The sequence below is a fragment of the Contarinia nasturtii genome, unplaced genomic scaffold (genome assembly GCF_009176525.2).
Source record: "Contarinia nasturtii isolate CC-2019 unplaced genomic scaffold, AAFC_CNas_1.1 Cnas_scaffold_5584, whole genome shotgun sequence".
Lineage (NCBI taxonomy): Eukaryota > Metazoa > Arthropoda > Insecta > Diptera > Cecidomyiidae > Contarinia > Contarinia nasturtii.
In genome coordinates this window covers 37,736-64,981 of record NW_022202855.1, presented here as the reverse complement: position 1 = coordinate 64,981, position 27,246 = coordinate 37,736, and the positions used below count along the sequence as shown (strand labels likewise).

The following is a 27,246-nucleotide window of genomic DNA, read 5'->3' as shown; positions in this document are numbered from 1 at the left end:
ATCTGAGCCCAAGGTGATTTCACTTGCGAAACAACAACAATAACAACAAATTGTATGTGTACGGAATTAATTTGAAATTTCAATGTTGATCGAGGAAATGATACTTAGTTTATTGTATTCACATTGATGACGGTTAGACATAAAACGCCGACGTACCTTCCCCCGTCGCTTTTACGTTAAAAAAATTGGCAATTGATGAAATACTGATTCGGTTTTTTTGCTGCTGCACTGAAAAATAATGTGATAATTTTTTTTTATTCAGTCTTTTGTTCTCATCATAAACACACACACACACATACGCTCGCCCGCACACACACAACTAAATCACTTGGGCGTTCAATGAACGAAAACAGCCAAAATCACGAACAAAATGAAATGGATTTTAACATATTGATTGGAATAATCACACACAGACACATTCATATCAAATCCTAATATCAAAATTACCAAGAATTCCAATTTTGGGTGGCATAGTTCAGCACCATCAGAGGCACTACATCTCATCAAATATATATACATATTTTTCTACATGTTGATTCATCGCTGCGTATCTGGACAATTTTCATTTAGACTGAAAAGAGAACGAACAAACCGTATACTCATTCATTGATCTGAGCTTGTGATTTGCACGGCTTTATCGTGTCAGCATGGATGGGGTAAATAAAGGCCTGATGTGATTTTCACAACATTGTTTGTCTCTGTTTTGATTGTATGTACTTTTTGGCTTACCGTCTACATTTGAATGTTTTGATTGTTTCATTATAAATTATAGCGTTTCGTTAATGGTTTGAGTAATATAAATGTGCATGAAGAGCCATTTTCTTCCGTCTTTCCCAATTTTATTTATATAGATTGTCCGCCTCACCATTTTGGCCAAAATGAAGCCAATCTTGGTACACTTCAAAGCGCCAGCCGAAAAACGATAACCACTGCTAGTGACTGCTTGACACATACACGACAGCATACGCATATGCTCGAATATATTGTATTAAAAAAAGGTGAAAAACATGATTAATCACCAAAGGAATGTACATTGTGCACACATACACATACACGACCATGGATAACACGATGAACTTGAGAATTAATGAATGACAACGTTATAACGAATAAATCCATGTTTTAATGAATACAAAAGACTCACAGCAATATCGCATACGGTGCTCTGTCATGTAAATACAAGTGTTTCACTTTTCGAACGCTTCTAATTTTATTTATAAACAAATTAGCGTGCTCTCATACAAGCTCCGCACCTGAATTTCATCTTCACCTAACTTATTTAAGAGAAAATGGAGACAAAGAAAACCGATAAAGTGTAAAGAGATAGCACAACGGAACAAGAAAATTGTATTCAAGCTCGCGAAAAATGGATGTGTGGAAAACACATGAAAAATAGAATGTGTTACACAAAATTGATGTATTCCATTGTAACAAGCTACGAAGACAGAAAGAATAATAAGTAACAGTTCAAATGATGTGCCTCGTTTCAAGCCTTGATTGCGATGAGTACAATGAGTGAAAGCACAGCGGGTCTTGCTACTTCCTCTTCTTCTTCTTTTTTTTCCCATTAATTTTCAAATAATTAAGCGAAATGAAATGGATACCATTGCAAGTTAAATCAAATCCAGTTTTATCGACATCATTTATGTCGCCGCAGTATGCATAATATATCCATATATCACTGTTGTAAAAGACCATCGACAGCCTATAGGCACCTAAAGGTGCCTGAATATTCTGACACTTGTGCTGTTGTTGTGGTTCTTGTTGTACCAACGTATGCTAATAGTGAGATGGAATTTTTTATGTTCGTGTTTTTCTTTACTCGTGTACTTAACACACTCATATTTATGTGTATGTCACAATAAGTTTTTACAGCCGTTTGCTTTCAAAAATAATTTTGCGTTCAAATCAGTATCATAAAGGACAAGTACCATGTTTAAAAAAACACACGAAATAAAGCGAATCAGTTTTTATTATCGTGAGCATGCATTTTTATCAACAAATATAAAAAAAAAATAATCAGGCAACAAATACGCTTTCAATTATTAAAAAAGAAGAAATAATAATCGACGAAGGGAGAAGAAAGGCATAAAGAATCAAGGAAACCAGAAACAGCCACCTACCATTAAGAGAGTCTTCACATTTTGAAATCCTTAATATAGTTAATTAGAGCTCTGACGCTTTAATGGAATTGTGTTCAAATCGTATTACTTCTAGTTTGTTTTGTTTGATTTTGCTTGTTATTTTATGGGTTTCAATGTAGTATTCAATTCGATTCCCGGGAAATAGCCTCGAAATTGTTAGTTGTTGATTCGTTTTCATAGAATTAACAGGCAAGATATGAAAAAGGAGTGACTGAATCATAATTCCATTTCATTTCGACTCTTTTAAACTCTCCGTTTGAATGTGTTTTGTGTGCGTTTTTTTTTGTTTCGACAACGTTCAACAGACCTCGTTAATTACTTGACTCATATCAATAATCATAAATGACCTAGATGGCAAAGGCGGCAACGGACTGCATTGGATCCGTTGATTGAAGGCGTGCGAGATATGCAATACATTTTATTTTTCGAACCATACCAGAAACAGCAAAAATCGAATCTTTGAGTGCGTACGTATCTATACAACAATATCAATGGCTATATCAATAAACAATTGTTGGGGCAAATTCATCCATTATCGGGCATATGTTGACGGTCAATTTTGTGGCCGGATTTGTGTGTAGTTTCAGTCATTTTCAACGTCACCAGTGGAAGAAAAAGAAGGAGAAAGAAAAAGTTAGCTAAAATCTATAGAGCCATATTTCTATCGGCGAAAATGGATTTTTTTCGAATGTTATTTAACTGAGCGCCACATCCAAATTAAATTCATTTTTAACATTTGATAAAATAATACTTACCTACAGATAAATCTGTACTGAACTGTGTACAATTACACATTTAGACAATGTGTACTATACACAATCACCAAAGCCACAAAATACAAGCTTTGCTACTAACTACCAGAGTTATTATATTTTTTCTTTTTGATTTCGACGCTGCTTAATCATTGATCTGGAACAACGTTTGCATTGGCTCTTCTGCGTGCTGGTTGTCCTCTACGCAATGGTGGTCTTGGAGGTGCTGGTGCTCTGACATACGAGTTGTGCATTTCCAAATTGAATATGTAACAAAGACCTGTAATTAATAAGAGGCAATTTAAATTATTGGAAAATATACCAAATAAATTACAGTGTTTACCTTTGTACATGATGCATCTACGAGGGTTGCTCCATAATTTTTTTTAAAAACATATATAACACAGTTGTTTTTTGTCGAAAATGGTTTTATTGTTTTTCAAAATATTCCCCGAGATGATCGATACACTTTTGCATTCGATGAAACCATTTGTCATAGCATTCGTGCCACTCCGAAACTGATATCTCCAAAACGTGTGTTTTGAACGCTTCAACTGCTTCTTCTGGTGTCGAAAATCGTTGACCACGTAGTTTTTTCTTCACGCTTGGGAACAAAAAAAAGTCATTGGGTGCCAGGTCAGGACTGTACGGTGGATGACCCATCAGTTCGATGTTTTGACCGGTCAAAAATCGAGTAGTTTGAAAAGATGTGTGAGAGCTCGCATTATCGTGATGAAGAATTATTTTGCGACGGTGGTTGTTTTTTCTTATTTCACCAAACACTTCGGGCAAACAAATGGTGGTATACCAATCAGAATTGACGGTCTTACGATCCTCTAGTGGAACGGTTGCCACATGACCACTTCTCCCGAAAAAACAGGCGACCATTCGCTTCGAAGTGCTTCTTGCTCGAACAACTTTCGTTGGGTTATCTTCATTTTGGAAGACCCATACAGTCGACTGCTGTTTCGTTTCGGGCTCATAGGCATATATCCACGATTCGTCACCAGTGACGATTTTATTAACGTCTTTTGAAGCACCACGATTGAATTTCTTGAGCATTTCTTTACACCAACTCACACGAGCCATTTTTTGTTCATCGGTCAATTTATGTGGGATCCAACGAGAGCAAATCTTTTTTACGGCTAAATGTTCATGCAAAATTGTATGTATGCTGTGAGATGAAATGCCCAAAGATGCCTCAATCTCACGGTAGGTCACATGACGATCTTCCATAATCAGTTTTCTGACAGCATCGATGTTTTGTGGCACAACAGCCGATTTTGGACGACCTGTATGAAACTCGTCTTTGAGCGAACTACGACCGCAACGGAATTCTCGGTACCAGTTATAAATTGTCTGAAGGGTTGGTGCTTCATTGCCAAAGGCCAAATGAAGTCGATCGAAACACTGTTGTTGAGATAATTTACGAAAATCGTAGTAAATCATTTTACGAAAATCTTCACGTGTAAAATTCATTTTTTCGTTGAGTCGCAGTTTACCAGTCACTGTAAACAATACAAATAGCGTTCGTACGACAAAAGGTTCAGGGCACGAATACATACCAAAACATCAAACTTTACGAATATGACAATGGTTTACATCGGGCAACACTATAAGTACCATTTTAAAAAAAATTATGGAGCAACCCTCGTAGCCGCAACAATGTCTCGATGCCAAACGGTGCAAAATCGTTTTTGATGTTGCTGTTGTTGTTGTTGTTCCGGATATTTATCAGCGTCGCCTCCCATTTGAATGCATTCACAGAGTTTAGTAGCCAGTTTTTCAGAAAGTACATTTTCTTTGACTCTAATCGCCCTGGTTGAAATTCTGCTGGTTGATTTGCTGGATCCATGATGCCTCTTGCGATCAATTTCTTCACGCAGCTATCTTTCTTTTTGCGTCGTTGACTCTTCTTCGTCACAATTAACCGTGGTAGTGAGATATACGGTTCTATTTCTTGTGGTATTAGTGCATCGCGAGTACAGTGGCACACTTTGAATCGATATTTTTTTGTTTGAATCGGGAATTTCTTCTGGCAATTCGCACAGTGTTGAGATGTGAAATCTTCATTCACTTTGTGTACATCTGAATGGCCAAGTTTTTTAACGCTGCATTGAAGATGCCGTGTACCTGGGCATCGTTTTCCCTTTTTTATGCCAATTGGTGAATTGGGTGCCATATCCACTGCTCCGATGTTTATAAGCGATGGCTCATTCTTTGTTATTACTTTCGCCAGCCAATCTTTCTCACCTTGTGACCCGATGTATTTGTCAAACGAAATCCGTGCATAACGTCGCCGAGCATATGCAGCCACTGCATCTTTCACCATGGTTAATCGATGCCATTGTTCTCGAGTTTTTGCTTGATTCTTTATCGATGCAGCTCCGTATTCTCGATCTCAGGCTTTGGTGTTCTGTACAATACCGACGCGGAAACGCTATCGCAGACTATCATGTGATGAAACTGTTGGTTCGGTTTCTTGATCTCGTTGATTTTGTCCATGTTGAACAAAATGGCCCATGCTTCATCTTCGTTCTCCTTGTAATAGTTAAGGCTATACATATTATGCCCTCCATGATCATTGTTAAATATCTTCGGCACAACTTTCCATTGGGCCAGCAGGCTCATCAAATCAACTTGATCGAATTTAATGTGTTTCAACTGCGAGTCACATATCGGTATGACGGTGAAATTTCTTATTTTTGGTGGCAATGGCTTGGATGGTTTGCAATAAAAAAGCGGATGGCGTTGGTGTCGTAGCCATAATTGCACAAGATCGTGATGCTCTTCCAAAAATATACTTATTTCACGTTGAATGAAGATGAAAAACCACAACGATTCAAACCACTTTTTCTCGATGTATTCAATCATTGACAAACGTTCGCGAAATGATGGTAAACAGCGTACGGCGACTTGTTCATACAACTCATTCATTTTGTTCGTTCGGTGTTGATCGCCTCCGGTACAATCTTGATTGAACATAAGATTGTTCTTTGCATTTCTTATGTCAATGCCATCAAAATTTTATGAGCCGATTAGGGTCTTCGTTCAATTTATAGCGAATCATTTGCAAGAAGTTCTCCAATATATTATCTAAATGCGTTGTCAAATTTGTCGTAACATTTTACAAATATTGTTGATTCAAGTATTCAAATGCGTTGCCCATTTGGTACCTACTTGGCCATTCAAATTGATCATCGGCAATCATTTCAAGGAATCCACGTGGTATTTTCGGTTGTTTTGGATTTTCCAAATTTTCTCGTGATACGGCGACGAAACACTCACGTATAACATTTTTTCCATCACTGTCAATGAAATATTGCCGATCATCGTTATCTGCTGCAAGGTTGACAACATATAAAAACAATGTCGAACCTAGGTAGCATATTACTGTACCATTGTAGCATTTATGGAAAAAATGCTCTGTTAGCGCTTCCGAATATTCAGACTTGAATACCGAAGGCGCTGACAGTTTTATCGATCGCAACTCTTCATTGTCGTTCAATTTTGCCGTATTTTTCTTAAAGGCTGAATTTATTTTTGCACGTCTCCTCTTCATTGTAATGAAAATTAAATCTGTTCAGAAAAAAAACACGAAAAAATTGTCAAATTCATGACACACAGTCCATTGATCACTTCAAAAAAAATCAAGAAAAATGGTTCGTTTTTGAGTACTTACCAACAACACTGTCACATTCACTGCAAAATGACAAAAAGCGCGTTCGAAAATGTTGTATTCACGATGCAATGGTCGACAATTGGAACACAAGGCTAGCGAGAGAGATTAAATAATTGCATAAATTTAATTAAAACACTTTTTCATTTGAAAAATATATATACAAATATAGAGCGGTCAAAGAGACGCTTACTGCTGTGAAATTCTTTACTAAACTGTGGAATCACCTCAAAAATGCACCCGAATTTATAGGGAATTATTGTTGAATCGACAAAAGTAAACGTTTATTAAAAATGGCCGATGATCAAAATCGAAATGTAAATCACCGTATGAAAATATTATTTGTAAAATAGCATAATAGCACTCTTGGTTTGAAGCACAATCTTGAAAATGAACAGAAACTGTTTTTCAAACGTTTTGATATGAAAATGAGATTTTATTTGTGTTGTCGAAGAAAACGATTTATTTAGTCACTTTCATTTCACCATCAGAATATATTGTGTTCTGATTTACAAAACAACTCCTTCTGAAATGTTACGATTGAAACTAATCAACACAATGCACCGTACACATTTGAAGTAACAAGCAAAATGAACGTCGGCGAGAAATGTCAAATTATAAACAAAGAAAGATATGTGATTTTCGGTTGAAATTTGAATTTTGCTGACACAAGCAAATTAAGAAAAATCTGAGTGAATACACAGAGTGATACATAATGTTTATGTAGACAGAAATGCATATGAATAATCAATACGTTGTATCAAATGCTGTTATTGCTTACGAAGCATACTGTTAATCAACGAACACACATAGCTATCACACAGAGTCTGTCGAAACGTTTTATGTAAACACAATCGAAAAGAGAAATGTTTATGTATGCGATGCGATTATTGTTTATAAAAATGCTTTAAAGTTCAATTCCGACATCAAGTCTCACACCAGTAAATAAAACAAATGGAAATATTCAATTGAAATATATAACTCTTTTGCATACAATTTTCTTTCAAAAATTACCACTAAAGTGGGCCAAAACATTACATTTTTCAACGTTAAAATGAATTAAAAAACATTACATTTTTGTTTGTTGGCTATGCTTCAACTATGATTCATTTTCTCTCTTGTTTTTTTTTCTCGAAATCCGAAATCGAATTTCTTTGAGAAAAAAAATCATGAAGAGATTTTTAGTGAATGGGCTATGTATTTTTGTTCGTTATTTTTTGCTTGTACTTTCTCGCGCGCGCCTCCTCATAAATGGATTAAAGCAATAAAGAATAGCTTAGCCAAAACGGAAAAAAGTGTGCTCATCGAAATTGAAAATACTTCCGAATTGTTTTGATTTTACTCCATTTCCGTTCTGTGTGTTGAGTACGATTATTTTATCCTTCCTTTTGCATTTGGTATTTCTTCTAGCCACTTCTTATTAGCCAGTTATATATAAATATGTACCATGTAGACATCGTAAAGAGTGCCGAGTACCTAGACGCGCTGTCATTACCAAATGCGTGTATTTTTTTATTCGCATAATATTTCCAATGGAAAAATATAATACGCTCAATTGAGCAAGATTGACGGTAGTTATACCATTAAGGAATAAGTATTATTATTGTTGTATTGAATGCGATGGCGTTCGACGTCCGACGCACTGTATATTTATATGTATTGGTTTTGATTTGATGGAGTTGGCATCGATATTGGTGGTAGCTGATGGTGATAGTGTTACTGAGTTCACCATAACTGGTCACAATATCCAAGTTATGTGAAAAATATGCTATTCTTCTCATTCCCTCATTTCTTTATCTGGTTTTTCATCACACTTATTTCGTCCGCGCATTCTTGCTGTCGCTTACTTATTTTTATTTGCTTTTTCTCTTAAATGGACGGCTAGATTTGCACAGTACGCATAAAAAGGAAATTCGCATCGCTTATTGGAATACCCATTGTGCATTCGTTGTAGTAATTATAACTTGTTTTGGCATTCGTATTTGCTGAGCTTAACGATTGACGGGCGATTTTAATTCTTTCACCCCACGCATTGAGAAGCGAATGAATTTTGCAAACACATTGCATTTACCAACACCGTGTAATTACAGCGAACTGCAAACTATTGCGCGGTTGGCGATGATTATTTGTTTTTTTTTTTTGTCTTCGTCATGTACTCTCTCACTCACTCTTGTGCTCAAACACTTATTGCTTATTTTTCTTTATTTGTTTGTTAGTTTCACATAGTAGCGAATGGGTTCGCGTTCGCCTTACTAAATCATTATTTTATCGAAAACCTTGTACTTTCCATTCGGTGCTCCCTGTGCGCCACAATGAAATGGAAGCAAATAGATGGCTAGAATTTCCAAACATTTGTGTGTTGTAACTATGTAACATTGCCCCAAGTGTGTAATGGTTGATGTTCCATACATTTTTTTTCTCTGTCGCTTATTTCAAGAATTATACCGACAAACGCAAAATATTTTTGCTCCAATGGGGATCACTTGCATGCATGCACAGTACTGTTTAACGCCACACATTATTATTTTTGGGGGCCAGCAGCGAGAGTATTAGTTATTAGCTCGAAGTGATGTTGAGTGTAACTTTTCGACTGGTAGCAAAGGCACATGCTTGTTTTATTTTATTTTTTTGCTTTGTTTTTAACTACTGATGTGAAAGTGAAATCGGGGGATCTTCACACAGAAACACACATCCGCATCCATACACAATAATCAAATAAAGTAAAGCGCTTTGCGATGAACAAAAGAACAATAAATATGATTTTCATTTTGCAGCTTCACAATTCATTCGTTTGATTTCATTGAATCGCATGCATATTATGTACGATAGGGTGCATCGATAAATGTAAAAGTGTCAAATTTACATGTCCCTAGCCAATGGAAATTGATGTGAATAGATGATTCTTATTATAAAAAATTTAGGGTTCCCACCTCGGATATATGTATCAAATGGATATTTTTCCGTTTATTATCATTCTAACGTGAATGAAACTCCAGTTACGACTTTGGGAGCTTTTCTTATTCGTATTCATACGTGAGAAATCAGTCATTTGCTGCTATTTTAGTGCCAATTTCAATGAAAAATCCAAAATGTTCATAAAAACATTCGGACCATCTTTTCGGCTCAAATGGCATAACAAATTTTTAACTATAGAAATTATCTATTTGCATGTAAATATCGTACTTTTACCATTATCAATACACCCTATGTGTACGCACATTTCAACTTTGCAATATGCTATGTGTTTGAGTGCGTTACTGCTATCCTTTCTCGCAAATATATTTTCCTACGCGAACGAACATGTCTAACGAAATTAACTTCTTTTGCTCATATAATACGTGTGTACGCATTTATAGGTGATTTCAAATATGCTGATAGCTGCTCGAAAATTTATAAGAAAAGTCAATGTTCGGTGTGTGTTATGTTGTACAGTATAGAACCGAAATGTCCCATGACATTTATGGCATTAAATGACGACTACAGTTTTCAACCATTCCAAAAACCAAATCCGTAGAGTTAAATGAGTCAACTAATCATAAAAGAAATTCGAAATAGTAAAAGCTTATTCACAACCCTTCTGGTGGATTGTGTCGCAGACATCTAATCTACATTCATGGCGAGCTGGCCATAATTGACTTTCCATGATTCTTCTGGCTGGACAAAAAAATGCTAGTTTTGCCGTACACATCGCGCCCTTCGCCCATAAAATGTATCCAAAAACAATTTCGAATATGACTGCAATAAAATATTCATTTTAATATTCAGCAAAACTTTAATGTACCACACAAATGTGTTTCGGACAGAGTTTACCATTTGAAAACTTTTTCTCTCCCCCCCCAAAAAAAACGCCAATTATAGACCAGAAATTGGGATACTTTATATAGCATATTTTGTATAGCAGAAGCAGCAACACCAACGATCGCTTAAAAGCATGAAAATGAAAAAACAAACCATTTCGGGCATTTTGGTTTTTGCAATTGAAAATGCGCATGAAAATTGAAAATGTTCATAACTGCCATTGGTTGACCACAAAAGAAATGTACAATCACAAAGTTGTCCTGATATAGATTTTTCGATAAGTGTGTGGTTTAAATGCAATGACAGCACTATAAAAAAAACTGTTGTTTTTTTCGCTTCTTCGTTTGCCCTCAACTTACAAACTTAATGGAATCGAATGTGTGCGGTGGCTGTGAACTCTTTACCTTTTTTATTCGCTCCATTGAAGGAGTACAATGCAAATGTAAATTATACGATGAGAAAGGTTTAACATTGCTTTTGTTTATAGAATAAACGAGTACTAGATGAAGGAATCTTTTTGAATATTTTATATGCATTGAACGACACAACGAAATGTTCGCATTATCGATTTATTTAGAGACGATGATTTCTTAATATAATTAAAACTTTAGTCGGCCGTGAGGTTGCACAAAGAACGAGCGACAGAGAGATAGAATGAAAAGACGCACAGTTGACAACACAATCTGTGAACAAAAAGCATTTTCCAAGTTAGTTCGTTGGGGCTTTTGGCTTTGTCAAATGTTGCGCAATGTTGCATGTGTAAGGCAAGGTTCAAGGGTTCATACACATATTTTGAAGTTTCTATGTCGTATGCTGAATATGGCTGATGAATATTGAGCGTCTGTGAGAAGGCCATTTATGCTTAAATATATTGGGTCGGTTGGGTTTTATAATCGATGCTAAGTTATTTTTGATGGGATTGTGAATAGTGTCACATGTTTGGTAATCTTTTGTAGATTCAACTATATCGTACTGAATATGGTTTCATTGTGTAAACGTGTCCGGCTTTCGGCTCGGTTCGGTTCACTTCCCTTCACTTTACTTTGGCTCAATGGCGGAAGTAATTCAACACTGAATATATACACTTACTCACACACTCACTTACTGAGTTAGCATCGAGTTAATGAAGTTATAGCTTTAAACTAACAAAAAGTTAGCTGAATTTACTTAATTGGCTGTTATTTGTTATTTTGTTTGGAACGGTTTGGAAGCAAAATGGAGTCGTTAGCGCATTCAGACCCGAAATAAATTCGATTATACTTTTGATGCGATTAATATTTGAGTACAGTTTATTTATTGGGTCAAATGTTGGATATCCAATGACTATTAAAGCAACAGCAGTAGCAGCTGCGGCAGGTAAGCATGTCGAACTTTCGTTCACTTTATTTCATTGCATGTGAAACGATTTGGCCACCGTTGATTGCGTGCGTGTATGTGTGAACGTGCTGAAGGGTCATTTTTTGGATACATTTATAAATTGAGATGAATACTCTCGAGAAAACTACATTTTCAGCAGAAAAATTCGAGTTAAGTGTAGAAGAAAGTCACAAATCGCCAAGCAATGGAAATGCATCAAAATTGAAATTCTTCATGTGTATACATTCTTGAAGTGTCATTATCCTAGACTAAATTACATACATTCATGCATGCAACGTAAATGTGATTTGACTCGTATATTACAAACTGATTGATGCGCAATTTGCCCAAATGAAAACTAAGTCAAACATTGCCATCTCAACGTACGATGCAATCGTTTACTTTTCCAAAAAACGTCAATTTGCACGTTGGCTTCGAGAAGAAAATCTTTGCAACTTTGTTTGCACACACTAGTGCACACAATTGCGCACATCTTTTGAACCAGCGATACGTAGTAACACTCCATTCAAAGAGTGATATTGTTTTTTTGTCATCATGTTTGTCTATTTTTACATTTAAAAAAAGAACACCGAGCAACTTTGACATTGTTACAGCCCGTCAAAGCAATATTGGAATTTAAAGAAACGCACTTATAGAATTCGACGAGGCGCACAATCAGAAAGACCCTCAGGTGAAGGTTATTTATATGTTCGTACATATATATACATGCATATATTTTTCATTGCTATTTTTTGGGCAAAACTGGATATTTTTATAGACAGTGTTACTCATATACTTCGCCTTATACTATAACACACAAACCAAACCTTTGTGAAGAAGTTGAATTTATTTATTTTTTTTGAGCTTTGTGTTTAGTCGAATTTTACCGAGGCGAGAATTTAAAAAAAAGAAAGAGAGAGTCTAGTTGGTTTAGCGCGGTGCTAGTGTATGTGTGAGTGGCTTCAAAATGTCCATGTTTTGCGATGAACGAAGAAAATTCGTTCGCAGCAAATCGAAAGAAAAACCACTTACATATATATTATGTATACTCGATTGGCTTATTTGCTGCTATCATTCCGATGAAGGAGCGAAAGAGATGTGTGTGCATTTTTTATGCACATCTTTGCCAAAGCATACGCATCGCATTCACAATGATGAAGGATGATCACGCTCTCGAGCGCATAATTTTTGAATTTCATATTTCAGTTTTTCAAAAAAAATAAGAAAAAAAATTCCCACTTGAAAAGAAAATGCCAAAATAAATCCTCAATGGAAATTGGCGAGGCATGAATTGAATGTACGATGGGCTTTATCAATATATACACGATTACATGTATGAATGACAGGAAAATTGAGTCGTAAAAAGAAAAGTCTCATAAAAATCTTTCTATTTCTCTCTTCTTCTCTGCATTTCATTTCGTACGAATTTTCACAGCATATGAGTGCTCCTTTTAAAATGTCACATATTTGAACGTTTGATAAAATTTGTGTATGTATATAATGCCAAAAGTTGGTGTTCATAATAAAAAGGAATACAAAAGAAAAATGGGGAAAAAAAGTTGTAAACATGTTGTCAATCTGTGCCAAGTATTTTATGTACAGAATCACAATATCTAACAAAAACAAACCACTTTTCTTGTTGTTATCAAAAATGTGAGAAATGAGAGAAGGAAACAAACCGATGACTATGACCTTGTTTAATTTTAACCATTCAATTCCAAGAATTTTTCAATTATATTAACATTCAATGGATGCGTAATTGGAAGTCTGCACAATATACTTTGATGGCGATTCCCTTTTTTGATCATGCAAAAAAAAAAAACATTGGTTTGAACACGATAACGATAATGATGATTGGTGCCGCTTTCTCGTTCTCATACAACGATCGAAATGAGAGCAAAAATTCTGGGAACTTAATTCACATTCGAGCCATGCCTGGCATTCCATACGCAGTAATAATGCGAAAAACGCTCAATTTCATTGCTTTGATGATGTATATGTGTATGCGCTAATGATGCGGATATAGCATATGCTTATACCGATGGTCACAGTTTTTGATTTCAAAGACTCTATTTGATCGATGAAAGAATACTGTTGTCATCGCCTTGGCACTTTTTTCCTTCTTTTGTCAAAAAAAAAATTGTGTGGATTTTGCATTGTAGAATCATAGCAGCCACATCATCAACAGAAAAAAAAGCACGGTATTCGTTTTTCTGATCCATTCTTTGTCATTCTCATTGTTTAAGCATAATAGTTTCTTTGTGCTCGATACTGACGCTCTATTGCTGTTGTTTTTGTTGTTGCAATTTCCACGTTCTCTGAGTGGAAGCCATTCGTAAAGTTCACAACGCATTAAATCGAACAATAAATGAATTTTGTAAAGTGTCGAGAAGCCATCGATATCATCGCATTTTTCACCGACCAACAACAAAAATCATTACAATCTCACAACGTTATTATACGTGTTATACATTGTCAGGATGAAAATTCCAACAGCGACAATGGAAATATACTGAAATGCTTTTAAACACGTTTTGCGTGGACTATATTTTGCAATCGGGTAGCATACATTCATACAAAAACGCTACTATAACGACTGACGGCATGAGTAAGAGCAAAAAAAGTCGACAGAATGCTTTCGCTCAACAAAATCACATTAGCCGCTTTGATGCTGTCGGATTTTGTCTTCATGATTTCCTTCCATCGTTGATTATACAAATTGATTTTCATGTACGCTATTTTATCGGCGCTGTTGGACGACTTTCACGCATATTTTTTTTAATAACGTTACGCCATTTGGCTAACTGAAAATGCGTGTTTAACACAATCATCGCCTGACCAATTCACAGTAACAGTGCACAATTTTAACAACACAATATCAACAAAACATAAACAGCAGCCGCACCAAACAACTAAAATGAAGAAAGCAACAAAAGAAATAAAAAAAAAATCGACCGTAAAGTTTTCATGAGCATTTATTAAGATTTAATGTCATATATGTATATATACACTCATTTAACATTTTGCATACAATAGAAATCCACTACCGTGTAGTAAAATGTTGTGTACACTGTGAAGTCGCGTGTAGTTCATTCGTTTTCCAATGAAAGCCCGCACGTCAATTGAGAAACACGACTGTGAATATTGTATCGTCAGCGAATACCATTATAACCGATGAATGTATTCACACGCATATTATGTGAATCATATAAACATTTTTCGCTTTAGCAACAATGCGAAACGCACACGACATATAATTTATGGGACAAGAATTTGCTTTTCTAATCTTTACTTAATTAGTTTTCTTGAGTATAGTATGGCATATGTTATGGAAATCGAACGCGGCGTGCTTACATTATGATACTTACGGTGTATTTGACGTGTAATAAACGCAACGTTTCGAGAAACATTTTACGCTCACGCAAAACTCAATTTCACGCAGCATTTTCGAGGTGGTTTCGATAGAATATGCCTTTCATCGTCATATATGTTCACGGTGACGATATAATATATGTATACAATGTATCTCATAAAATTATTCCACAAAATTTGACGAAATGAAATTAAAAAGTTCCACACATCAATTGACAAGCATGTGTAATGCATATTTAAATGTAAAACGCGTAAATCTTCAGTTGAAATGGCGACCTGTTCATTTAGTGGTGAAAAAACCACTTTTCTCATACACAAGATTCATCTCAAGTTGTGCTCAAGCCAAGAAGGCAAACAAATATCGATGGAATTCATAAAAGTGGATAACAACAAAGAGATTGTCAGTCGATTGGAGGAGCAAAAACGAAAATCTGGTATTTGCCACTACTACTAATACAAAGTACATACTCGACACAATTCACTCAGACGATGAGAAATAATTGGCGATAGATCAAGATCCATCGTGCAGACAAAACACAATTTATTCTTTCCAATGACGATGAATGGATGAGAGGCAAACGACTGAAATGGCCGACTAACTGACTGTTTAACCGACTGGTTGCTGTTGTGTCATCAAAACCTAACTTTAAAAGAGGTCTAAAGACAGTCAGCTTTTACTACTGCGTAATTAAATGCACAACAAAACTATATAACAACACGGAACAGAAGTGCAAATCATCAACAAATGATAGAAAGCTTCGATGAGAGTCAGCTTAACGCTCAAGTGAAATATACGAATATTGACGATTACATTCCATTTATAAGCGAGAAAAACGAGCCGAGTTGTGAATTATGTAAGGCACTTATGATGAACAATCATAGAAATATGACTTGATGCCTGTACACTGTACAATGTACATGCAACGAACATTTCTACATGACAGAGTGGGAAAATGAAAGAAAATGTGTGTTTCGACTGTCTTTTAAGCTTCACTTAACAATTACCACCCTCCACATGCATGTGTATATGTTTGGAAACAACGTATTACGCTTACGGCCAAAGAAAAATGAGAGCATGAGACAAGCTTTCAGCTTGAGTATTGCCCAATATAAACATAATGAGTTCGTCATGATATATGATTATAATGTTTAAGTCATTCAGGTGAAAAGAACATCTTTGAGGAATTTCTCATAAACATTACTCATACAAACATATACGAGCGTATTCGCAACTACACACAATGCTTGAATATATCGTTCTTGTACTGTTATTGTTATTATTTCTACTGCTGATGCTGAATTTGTTATTTGCCTTGAGGGAATATGAGTAGGACGCAATGTCGTCTTCAATATCAATGAAATGTTGTATAATTTTATTTTCTTCATATTTCATAATTTCAAATTTCTTAATGTCACTTCTTATGCTCTGGCTCGCAAAACTTTTCGATGCTGTGGTCCGTTGAATATTATTGTATGTTTAGAATTTTTTTGTTTTTTGAATTTAAAAATTGTGTTTTGTCGAGCATATAATTTCACTTAAAAAATACACCACATTATATATACGAAAAACAAAGCAAAGAACAATAACAAGTAATTTTGCGAGCGAAAAAAAAGCGAAGGAACGAAACAAAAAAACTCACCCAACAAAACATTACATTTTTTGTTGGCAAATGGAGTGAGATTAAGGGTCAATAATTCATTTAACTGCGTAGTATTTAGCGATTTTGTTTATAATTTAATGAAACGCAAAATATCTAATCATATTTTGAGCGACTTTTCAAATGAGCGCTATTATATTTTATGCTTAACAGAAATGGACCCATAATTCCTTAATTCCTTACACGGTCATTTTTTGTTCCTTCCACTCGCTCTCGTTCCGCTTTAATTTACATCAACAAGAAATATTACTGTGCGTGAGTATAGCCATTTTCATCTGTCTTGCTGTAAAATTTCACCTTATAAATCACATCAATTATAATTAACTACTCATGCTTCTTCTGTTTCATCGTCGTCATCGTCGTCGTCATCGTCGGCGATGTTGCCTTCAAATTAGATGCAAAAAACACACACAAGAGAGTGTACTTTATGAGTTTTTCGCATTTCAGCTGATTCTGTCAATCATATTTTTCGTTGAGATTTTCCTCATTCATCATTCGTTGCTAATTTCTCCCGCTCAATCTTGTGAGTGTCCTTTTTCTAATTTCGTCAAATGGGATTGTTTCAAACCTTTCCGTCTCAACGAGAGATTGCAAAATATTCAAAACATTCTTCAATAATGAAAGGCACGGAGAGAGAGAGAGAGAGAAAACTGAAAGTCGAACAGTAAATACCAAACGGTGACAACGAAAATAAATGCAAAGATGGTAACAAAAAAAGCCTACAAAAGAACGGAAAAATAGCAGAAACACTCATAACAGTACAGTAATCACATGATTATTTTGTTGAATCGAACGAAAAGAATCGTACCACCTTTTCCTCTCGCTATCCTTTCGTTTTGTCTATTTCTATCATTTGACTTATTTACCGCATTTCGACTCATTTATTTCTCGTGCAATGCCAAAACGATTAGCAAAATCAGATGAATGGCAATCAAAACGACAAGGGAAGCATTCTTGTCGAAACTGTCTGTACATACTGTTGTGAAATGGTACACGATACGAATTGCGCACAAAAAAAAAATAATGAAAATAACATTGGGGAGTCGTTTAGTTTAAAAAACGATTTTACATCGATTATTTGCGCTTTCAATGCGAACGAGAGCAATCGAAGTACTGGTGATGTACCCACAGCGATTTGATTCGACATGTATATGAAGCGAACGTGTATAAAATAATCGTACATGAAAGTCATATCAAATAACATCTATCGTGTACATTACAAGTTTTTTTTTCTTTTTTGTTATTGTTTTGGTTGTACGTCAAAACAAAGAGAAAAAAACCATGGATCGTTTTGTATTTCTTTTTTGGTTTTCATTTTTGTCTGTCGCCTGATTGCTTCATCATTTTGTCATGTCAAATGTCCATTTTGCCATTTCGCATTTTCATGAAATCATTCCATTGCGTTGCACTTACGGGTAATTCAACCTGATCTCGGACACTCATTTTACTCTTCTCTTTTTTTTACTCAAACTCTTTCCATCCGACATTATTAAGCAACGCTAAGAATTCTGTGTGAAAGAGAGTGAGCGAGTGTATGAGAGAAAGAGTGGGTTTATATAATAGATGTCATCAGGTGAATATGAACGTCGTCTCAATTCACATCAAAATGATAATCATTTCAACATTGTGATGGAAAACTCATTCTCCGTCAATCAAAACTATTTATGCACACCATGAGACCCATTATTTGCACAACGTACAAATCTAAATGACTTTAAATTGGAATAGAATCACATGCACACATACTATGTAGCAATAAGAAAATGATGTTAAGTTCAGGCAATGACGATAATGGCGACACGTAAAATCGTTCCATCGAACTTGATGGGAATAAATCTAAAATTAGACCGACATACCGCCCAAAATAGCATCCGTGTACGCAACACATAAATATTTTCGCCTGAAATCGAGGAAAGGAGAGCCGAAAAAATGATGATCACATCTCTCAAGCATATATCATACTCAATTTTTGTCACCGAATATCGAAATTCTATATTTATTCGATCAATACATACGATTCATGTATGACAGAAACATACAGACGCCACCAACAAATACATAAAAAAAACGAAAACAATGAAAAGGTAGCATAGAGCTAAGATGATACGCATGAAAATACTTTGATCTATAAAATCATTTCATTTTTTTTGGTTCAGTTTAATAAAATTCAAATGGAATTCCATTAATCATTTGATGTATTCAAATAGTAGAAAATGACAAATATCCATCTAATTTCGATTCAAAGTTGACACACAACATTATTTACCATATCGATAGCGTTGCGACGCATTCATTCATATGCAGGCGAACACATTCTGTGCTTGAATTCGCAGTGAAGTGATTCAGGAATGAGAAAAATAACGTTCCCTCTAGGTCCCCGTCTTCCTCTCTCCACACACCCTCTCTGCCAACCGTCTCTTTCTCACGAATATACACATTTTATGGTTTTTTTGCTCTGCGCTCAAATTCCGTGACGCTAATCATAAACGGTCTTTCATTTATATATATCTCGAAGGGGCTCGTGTGCACAAATGAAACTTTCATCATTCAATGCCACTCATTCGCTTTAACTCACATTTAGAATTGAAACCACGACAAATTAGATTTACATCGCAAAAAGCACACTATTCTTGCATACTTTCATTCTTCTCTCCATTCCACCTCAATCTTCTCTCTGTCATTCGATTTGCTTATTTTTCGGTGTGCCCTTTTGAGTTCACCAACAAATAAATATTTAGATATAATTTTAAAAGTGAATGGAATATGTGTATTTATGTTGGACGGACTTGCTGATTGAACCAATTTTATAGAAAAAAAAGGAATGATTACATCAAATTGCGTTTAGCAGATGTGCTTGTTGCTCTTCATTTTAAGCATATTTTCATTGGATTAAGAAATCATGTTGCGATAATTCTTTTTTTTGTCCCATTTTATTTATTCATTCGCTCTCTTTGCAAATGAACAAGTTTAATAATAATACGTAATAGTTGCTTGCGGCCCATGCGACATGAACATCATGCAATTGGGTTTTTATACATCAAAAATGTATGTGCACAATGTTCATGGGAAATGAAGAAAATTACACTGAAGCTGATTCTAATCAGTGAAAGAATTTCACTGTTGTACATTTTATTCGATTTTCGTATTGGTTTTTTGTTGTTGTAACTGTTTTTAAGACAAACTTACCCAACCAAAAGCCGCACCGACAAACGCAATGATCCTTCTGTATACGTGTGTAATATAATGTGTAATACATTTCAAAATGGATGCAAAGTGCCGATTCAAATATCTGTATAATTTCGATTTCTTGGGAATTCAATATTTTGGTGAACGAATACACAAAGGTATTTGAAATTAGATGATGATGATAAAGAAAACGAAGTAATGTCGACCTTTAATATCGTTCAATTTAAAATCCAATATTACCATATTGAAACCGTCATTTTGATGAATATTTAATAGTATTGATTATGTTCATGTATAATTTGAATCAAAGTAATGCGAAAAACGCACCAAATTATATGGCAACATGTCTGCGGTGATCAATACATACAATATACTTGATTCATACCTTTAATTGGGAGGATGGGCATACATGCGCGAGGGGGGGGGAAACTTTACGTAATTTCCTTTAGGGTATCGAATATATGATTGTACCAAAGATATTGACATTTCTAGGGTAATTTTGGGGCGCTCTATCGATTTGCATCATTAATTTTTTCATCCGACCTCCCCTTCCCCCTTTTTGGGGGGCTATGTTTATTTTTTTACCCCCAAAATATATATAGACTTCCATTTCAGTGTCTAGATGTAAAACACCACATGAAACTTCGACCCTACCTAGGGTACTTTTCAGTCCTCTATCGATTGGCACCATTGGTTTTGACCCATTGGGTGCTCCGGTTTGACTCTTCGGACCCATATTTAAGGTCTTTGGAGTGGAAAAACACCCATTACCCTTCACCCATACCCGGGGTATTTTTCAGTGCTCTATCGATTGGCATCATTGGTTTTGACCCTCTGATCGGCCCCTCCTTACTTTTTGGGGCTACCTATTTTTCTTACTCCCCAAATATTTATAGACTCCCATTTGAGGGCCAAGGACACAAAATACCCCCCCTATACCCCCCCTCATACTTTTGGAAATTTTCGTGAATTTTGTAGGGGGACCCCCATTGGGGGTGATGGGAGGGGGAGCCCAATGGCAAAAATGAAATGTGCGCAAAAAATTAGCTATAGTTGGTCATACATTTTGGTACAAAATTCCGGACCGAAAAAGTGAAAAATCGACTTTGAAGGATTTGACCCCAAATGGAGGGCACTGGGTCTAGACACAATAGCGGATGAGAAAAATATCGATTCTAAGGTATTTTGGCACGCTGAGTCCGAATTTCGGGGTTTCAGGTCAAAAAAATCACACCTTGGGGGTTTTTGACCCCCGACCCCCCTGGGGGGTGGGGGGACTTGGAGGGCAGGTGACCCAAAAAATTTCTCTCATCATTCTGAACAACATTATAGTGCATAATTTTTTGGTCCGAGCATTAAATTGCGGTATAGAACCAGTTTGGGTAAAGAAAGACGGTCTGTATATAGGGGTTAAGGGGCTTTGGGTAAAAAAACGAATGATGCCAATCGATAGAGCACTGAAAACTACCTTGGGTGTAAGAACACACCCCGGGGGTATTTCACCCCCAATGACCTTAAATCGGGGTCGACGTATAGGAACCAAAAGGGGGGTAAGGGGGTGTTAGGGGGTCAAAACTGATGATGCCAATCGATCGGGCATCAAAAAATACCTTGAGTATGAGGGGGGGTATTTTGTGTCCTTGGCCCTCAAATGGGAGTCTATAAATATTTGGGGAGTAAGAAAAATAGGTAGCCCCAAAAAGTAAGGAGGGGCCGATCAGAGGGTCAAAACCAATGATGCCAATCGATAGAGCACTGAAAAATACCCCGGGTATGGGTGAAGGGTAATGGGTGTTTTTCCACTCCAAAGACCTTAAATATGGGTCCGAAGAGTCAAACCGGAGCACCCCTCTAGGGGGGAGGGGTACGAGAGGGGGTCAAAACCAATGGTGCCAATCGATAGAGGACTGAAAAGTACCCTAGGTAGGGTCGAAGTTTCATGTGGTGTTTTACATCTAGACACTGAAATGGAAGTCTATATATATTTTGGGGGTAAAAAAATAAACATAGCCCCCCCAAAAAGGGGGAAGGGGAGGTCGGATGAAAAAATTAATGATGCAAATCGATAGAGCGCCCCAAAATTACCCTAGAAATGTCAATATCTTTGGTACAATCATATATTCGATACCCTAAAGGAAATTACGTAAAGTTTTTCCCCCCCCCCTCGCGCATGTATGAGGATGGGAGAAGACGCCTTCACCTCTTTCAATTGTGCTAGTTCAAATAAGTAGGTTGTATCAAGTGTTTTCATTTCAATTTGTCTATATTACGATAGCTTTCGCACCAAAAAGCGGAAAACAAAAAAATATGAACTTCATGTACTACACTAAATTTGAATTTTATTGCCGTCGAATGTAAAATAACTGCAAGAAAAAGATAAATGTGTCATCATATATAGAGTGATATTTGCTATTTATCATATATACTAAAAAGAAAACCGAATGAAAAAACCAGCCAGAACAACAACTTCCTTGCTATCAATAAACTCACCTATTTATTGCATTGCAAAAGGACGATTCAAGAAAAATAATATTTTCCATCCATAAATTTCAAATGTATTACACTTCTAACGAATGAATCATTCTCTTACATTTGCAATTGCGTTGCGCTGACATTTCTTTTTTTTTTTTGCTCCCATATTTTCAAGAAAACGAGCAAGATTTATTTTTGTACATTACGGCATACTCTTTTCTTTTCCCAGCCAAAATCAAATTTGTTTACGTTTGCAGAAAGAGTTTCATGCGATGAGTTACCTAGTAGTTGGAATCGAGCATAAATTGTTGAAATTATCATTTGTCCGTGTGTTGTTTGGCGGTGGTTGGTTCGCTTTGAGCAAATATACAACAACAGTTACGATTCACTGTAGCAACATCCGTTGCACGTCTAGCAATCTAGCCAATATGGTCAGATTCAGATGTAAAAAGTTGTATTTTTTATTTTATTTTGACGAATATTTGTTTTTTTTACAAACCATGTTTATTTTGTTTTCTCTCTCTTTATCTCCTTCGTTCTCTGTAAATTGTTTACAGCTTTTGCAGAGATTACCTTGGAAACTGCAGCCCCATGCAAGAAAATAATTTATTGATTTTCTGAGCGCCAAAGTTAAGCTTGATTCCCTATTTAATTTTCATAAATTTTGATTGTATGGCGCGGCGCACATGTTTTACAGTACCATTTATATAAATTATGTGTAATTTGTGTGTATGAGTCAGTGTTCTCTTCAACATTTCTGTGGTCAAATAAAATTTGTTTTGCTTCGTAGCTCGTCTTTCTTGTTCACTGTTTGGCCAAGACTCACATTTATTATGATTCATGAAATTGAAAGTGTTTTGAATTCAAATGGAATCACCTATGGCTGAAAATAAATACTCCACACTACACACAAAATACTTTACTAGTGGCACTAAACTTTTATTCTCTTCTCTCTACTCTTCATGTGAATGTTTTGTTTGACTGTTTGTTTATTTACGTTTCCACTAAGAGATAGACCAGATCAAATAGAAAAAGTTGTGTTATGTCCTTGTGTGTGTGTTACAATTGCGAATCAACACAAAGAGACACTGAATAATAAACAATTTGTACGAAGCTTTTTTGTCTTTTCATTTCTCCCCCTCTGCCTTCCATTGATTTCGGTCGTAACTTTGCGAATGTGTATGTGTTTTTTTTTATTTCTTCGGCGTTGCTGTCGTTGTCAATTGTCACTGTGGTCATTTGGCTATGAATCGTATTGATGCATACTAAAAAAAACATACAAGCGAATGGGATGGAAAACCATGTTCGTATACATATCGAAAGGAAATAGAAAAAGAGAATCCGAGAAACAAAAATCGAAACCAACAAAAAGCGGACAAATGAAGTGAATAGTAGAGTCGAAAAGGACGATATAACAAATGGATGATACTTTCCATCATGTCAACATGCTACTTATCCGACAGTCGTAGCAAAGATTGGCACGAGTGTGTGTGAAAGAGAAAGAAAATATTGAGTGGAATAGGGAGAAAGCCTGGATGCTAAAAGTGAGCTCACAGTACATACTTACCCGAATATAGCCGCTTTGATCGTGGAAATAAATAAAATTGCACGGGCGTGTTGACTTTTTCATAAGCACATCGATATGTTATACAATGTATAATATCGGTTTTAGCGCGAAGGAAGAAAGTTGTTTTTTTTTTTTTCGTTGAAAAAAGAGGGGAGGTTTTTTTCATTTTCTTAACCTTATAAATCGTATCGTTTGGTTGATTGCGACAAAAGATCAAAAGACGAAAAGATGTTCGTAGAAAATATTTTTTTCAGAGGAAAAATAAAATACATAAAAGATGTGATGACAATATAATATCAAGTTTTTTTTTGTAAATTGTACATATTGTAGCATTGTTATAATCGACATCAACTTCGTCTGAATAATTCATATAATCATATTTATAAGCCATAATGAAAAAAATATATATCTCTTCTGGAAATGAAATAAAGAAGGAAATAGTCAACCAGTTTTTGAAACTTCATTGAAAATCTATTCGACATGAACGTGATGGCACAATTTGTATGTTTTTCTCGTAACATATCGTACTCAATTCTCATTTGAAGTATTATGGCACTGAAATGTTGCGATCAACCACTGTAGAAACATTTCAAACTCAGAAAAGACAAAGAAGGGAAAAAAAACCAGACGACATGAACATTTCATTTATCAACTTAATTGTTTAATTCGGTCACTTTTCATTCGATTTAAGCCAAAATGTTTGCTCGTGTCGTACGTAAGCCTTATAAAACGGAAATGTGCGAGTTTTTCTTTTCACGAACTAACCTTTCGTCAGCTACTTAAAGTAGAGTAGACTAAAATGAGAGCGATGATAATGTTGAAGCAATATTTCGCAATTGCAAGCGTATGATATAGAATGAAATGGTTTGAGGGAAAGTGTGCGAAAAATGGTTTGCTCAATTTAATCGAATGAAGTAACCACAGATGCTGTTTCGATAGTGGAATCGACATTTCTGTGTAACATTCGATTTTGTGAACGTGCATTGAATTCAAGAAAAAAGAGGATTCGTGGAACGAAAGCAATTTATAACGAATTCCCACTGTGCATTCGGTTTAAATTACGAATTTTGGATGAAGAAACGGATTCACCCAAGTTCTACCATATTCACATTTAAAATCAATTATTTTTCAACCTGAATTCGCATTCATCGACATTCTCATTTCCGCGCTATCAATACGATGCGAATCATTTCATTAAACATTTGTCCTGAAGAAGGTGGCACCTTTAATATGGAAACTTTCCCATGTTAGAAGATTGAATTTATTTTTTTATTCATTTTGTATACGAATAACAACGTACTAAAAGAATATACTATAACTAAAAGAAAATAACATCGAACAACACTCTGCTTGATGACCCATTAAAACGCACGAATGTCTTCCATAAGTTTTATTGACAACCAGAAAACACACTGAGTGTTGAATGAATTAAACGCATGTAGATCAAATGTCTCAATACTTACCCGGCATAGACGAATGAAAATTTTAATTTGTCTCCAATTCTGTCTCTCCCTCTCTCTTTCTGCGTGTGTATGTGTGTGTGAAAGAATGTAAATATATGACCATATAATATGTGTATTCGGTTCTCGAAGCTTTCTTGAATTGTTTCGGTTTTGTTGTTATTTCGCATGTTGATTGTCTATAAATATTACCAAAACAGTTGATTTTCACGTTAGAAATGAGTGTGGCGCATCCGTTTATTGTTCTATATTTTACACCTAATCTATACATGTACATATATTTCGAACCGTGAACGAACCAACGAACCGTCAAATGAGAGAAACAAAAAGTGGGTAGAAAACACGGTCTACGTATTCCTTAATATTGTCGTGGTCTGTTGTCAGGAGAATGAAACAAAATGTATACATATTTACTTTCTTTTTAATTTCTTGCGATGCCATTTTTCGTTTTCTGTTTCCCTCTGAAACGGTTTCGCTTCAAGTGAAATCGTTTTAATTAATTTTTTTTGTTCCCACAGTTGAAGTATCGTTTTTGAATTTAAATTATAAAAAGTGTATGGCCGCAAGGGAACTTGGTGGGAGGGCTGTAAAAGTTTGATACGGCATGTACGTTGCAGATATCTTGAAAGACAATATTGTATCGAAACTATTGAAATGGAAACATTTGTTGGAAATTGTTTTATAGTGGTTTTGTTTCGCCGTTGATCAAAATTGTCGATGTAAGTTCTTTTCTTTATGTGTATATGGTCGCTCCATCACGCACATTATTTTCCATCCAAGATATCCATCACATTGAAGATGGACCGTTATCGTTAATTGTTCGGGTGCATTCAATCATCTTGATTGTTGTGGTGTATTTGGCTTCTAAATGGTATTCCGTATGCTTTGTAATAAGTGAACAAGAGAAATATGTTGCAAAAAGGCGAAAAAGCAAATCCCAACATCAATAAGAACAACAAATCGTGTTGAATATTCACATTGACAATCACCACATCCACCCTCAACACAATAACAATCACACACAGAACATTCACGTTTGACATACGTACATTTGTAAAACATATAATGTGCCCGTCAAATATTTTGTAAATAAAGACGTTATTTAGTGTCATCGATGATTCCATCGAAAATAAATTATACACAGTCACCGAATAGACGTTTGAACAGTGAACGATGAATCGAAGCGAACGAATAATAAAAGTGAAAAGCGAAAAAAAAAAAACGAAACGAAAGAATTGAATGGCTGAATGTACGCACAATAGCAAAAATGAAAGAGAGAATGAAAGAAAAAGCACACGGTGACAGACACAATGAAGAAATGCAGCGCATTTGTGTGTGACGCTTTTGTTATGTGTGTCGACGTACGAAATGTGTGGATAAATATGAAATGGGTGATTGAGCTCAATATTTTATGCGACGTTTTTTCCCTTTATCAATTCACAAGCCCAAAGTAGATTATCCGAAAACGAAATACCATGATTATCATGAGGTGAAAATGAGCGGGAAAGCGTCGTACATACCACAAACAAAAATCCGAATAAATGCTTGAATATTGACACATTAAAATAAAGTAAACGAATTAACATTTGAATGTTTTTCAAGTGAATCATTTACTATTTCGTTATGTTGAAATTTGCATATAGATAGAAACGGATATGGCAATGTGACATGAAACTTGGAAATTTGTCGCAAAATGCAATTATCCTTTTTGATGATGCATTGGTGAACGAAGCTTTCGTGGTTAGCCAAACAACATTTTTTATTCCATAAATAAAACGAATACCACAACATTTGAGCTACAA

At 35.5% G+C, this 27,246-nt stretch overlaps 2 protein-coding genes and 1 long non-coding RNA gene across 4 annotated transcripts in view; 1 reads left to right on the top strand and 2 right to left on the bottom strand.

Moving 5' to 3' along the window:
- Positions 1-27,246, top strand: part of LOC116351511 (BAI1-associated protein 3-like) — a 44,246-nt gene that overhangs the window by 1,356 nt on the left and 15,644 nt on the right. Inside the window, exon 1 of one of the 2 annotated variants that reach the window (XM_031783628.1) lies at positions 11,434-11,729. The exons of the other annotated variant lie outside the window; for it this stretch is intronic. The gene's annotated coding sequence lies outside the window, so the exon portion shown is untranslated. Of the gene's footprint in view, positions 1-11,433; positions 11,730-27,246 lie in introns of those variants that run through there. 2 annotated transcript variants of the gene reach the window in all.
- On the bottom strand, positions 2,624-5,252 carry LOC116351512. Its single transcript, XM_031783631.1, has 2 exons — positions 4,586-5,252; positions 2,624-3,048 (listed from the first exon to the last, which is right to left on the bottom strand). Exons 1-2 carry the CDS (start codon positions 5,226-5,228, stop codon positions 3,011-3,013), a joined length of 681 nt encoding a protein of 226 aa, XP_031639491.1. The 5' UTR covers positions 5,229-5,252; the 3' UTR covers positions 2,624-3,010.
- On the bottom strand, positions 6,040-6,891 carry LOC116351513. The gene is made up of 3 exons (XR_004202157.1): positions 6,769-6,891; positions 6,579-6,670; positions 6,040-6,475 (listed from the first exon to the last, which is right to left on the bottom strand). It is a non-coding gene; the product is annotated as an uncharacterized LOC116351513 (long non-coding RNA).

Excerpts from the sequence above, each read along its gene's own strand:
- LOC116351512 (XM_031783631.1), bottom strand. The coding sequence starts at position 5,228 with ATGGTGAAAGATGCAGTGGCTGCATATGCTCGGCGACGTTATGCACGG. Across the intron at positions 3,049-4,585 it reads CAGCAACATCAAAAACGATT|TGATTAAGCAGCGTCGAAAT; the intron begins TTGCACCGTTTG and ends GTTCCAGATCAA.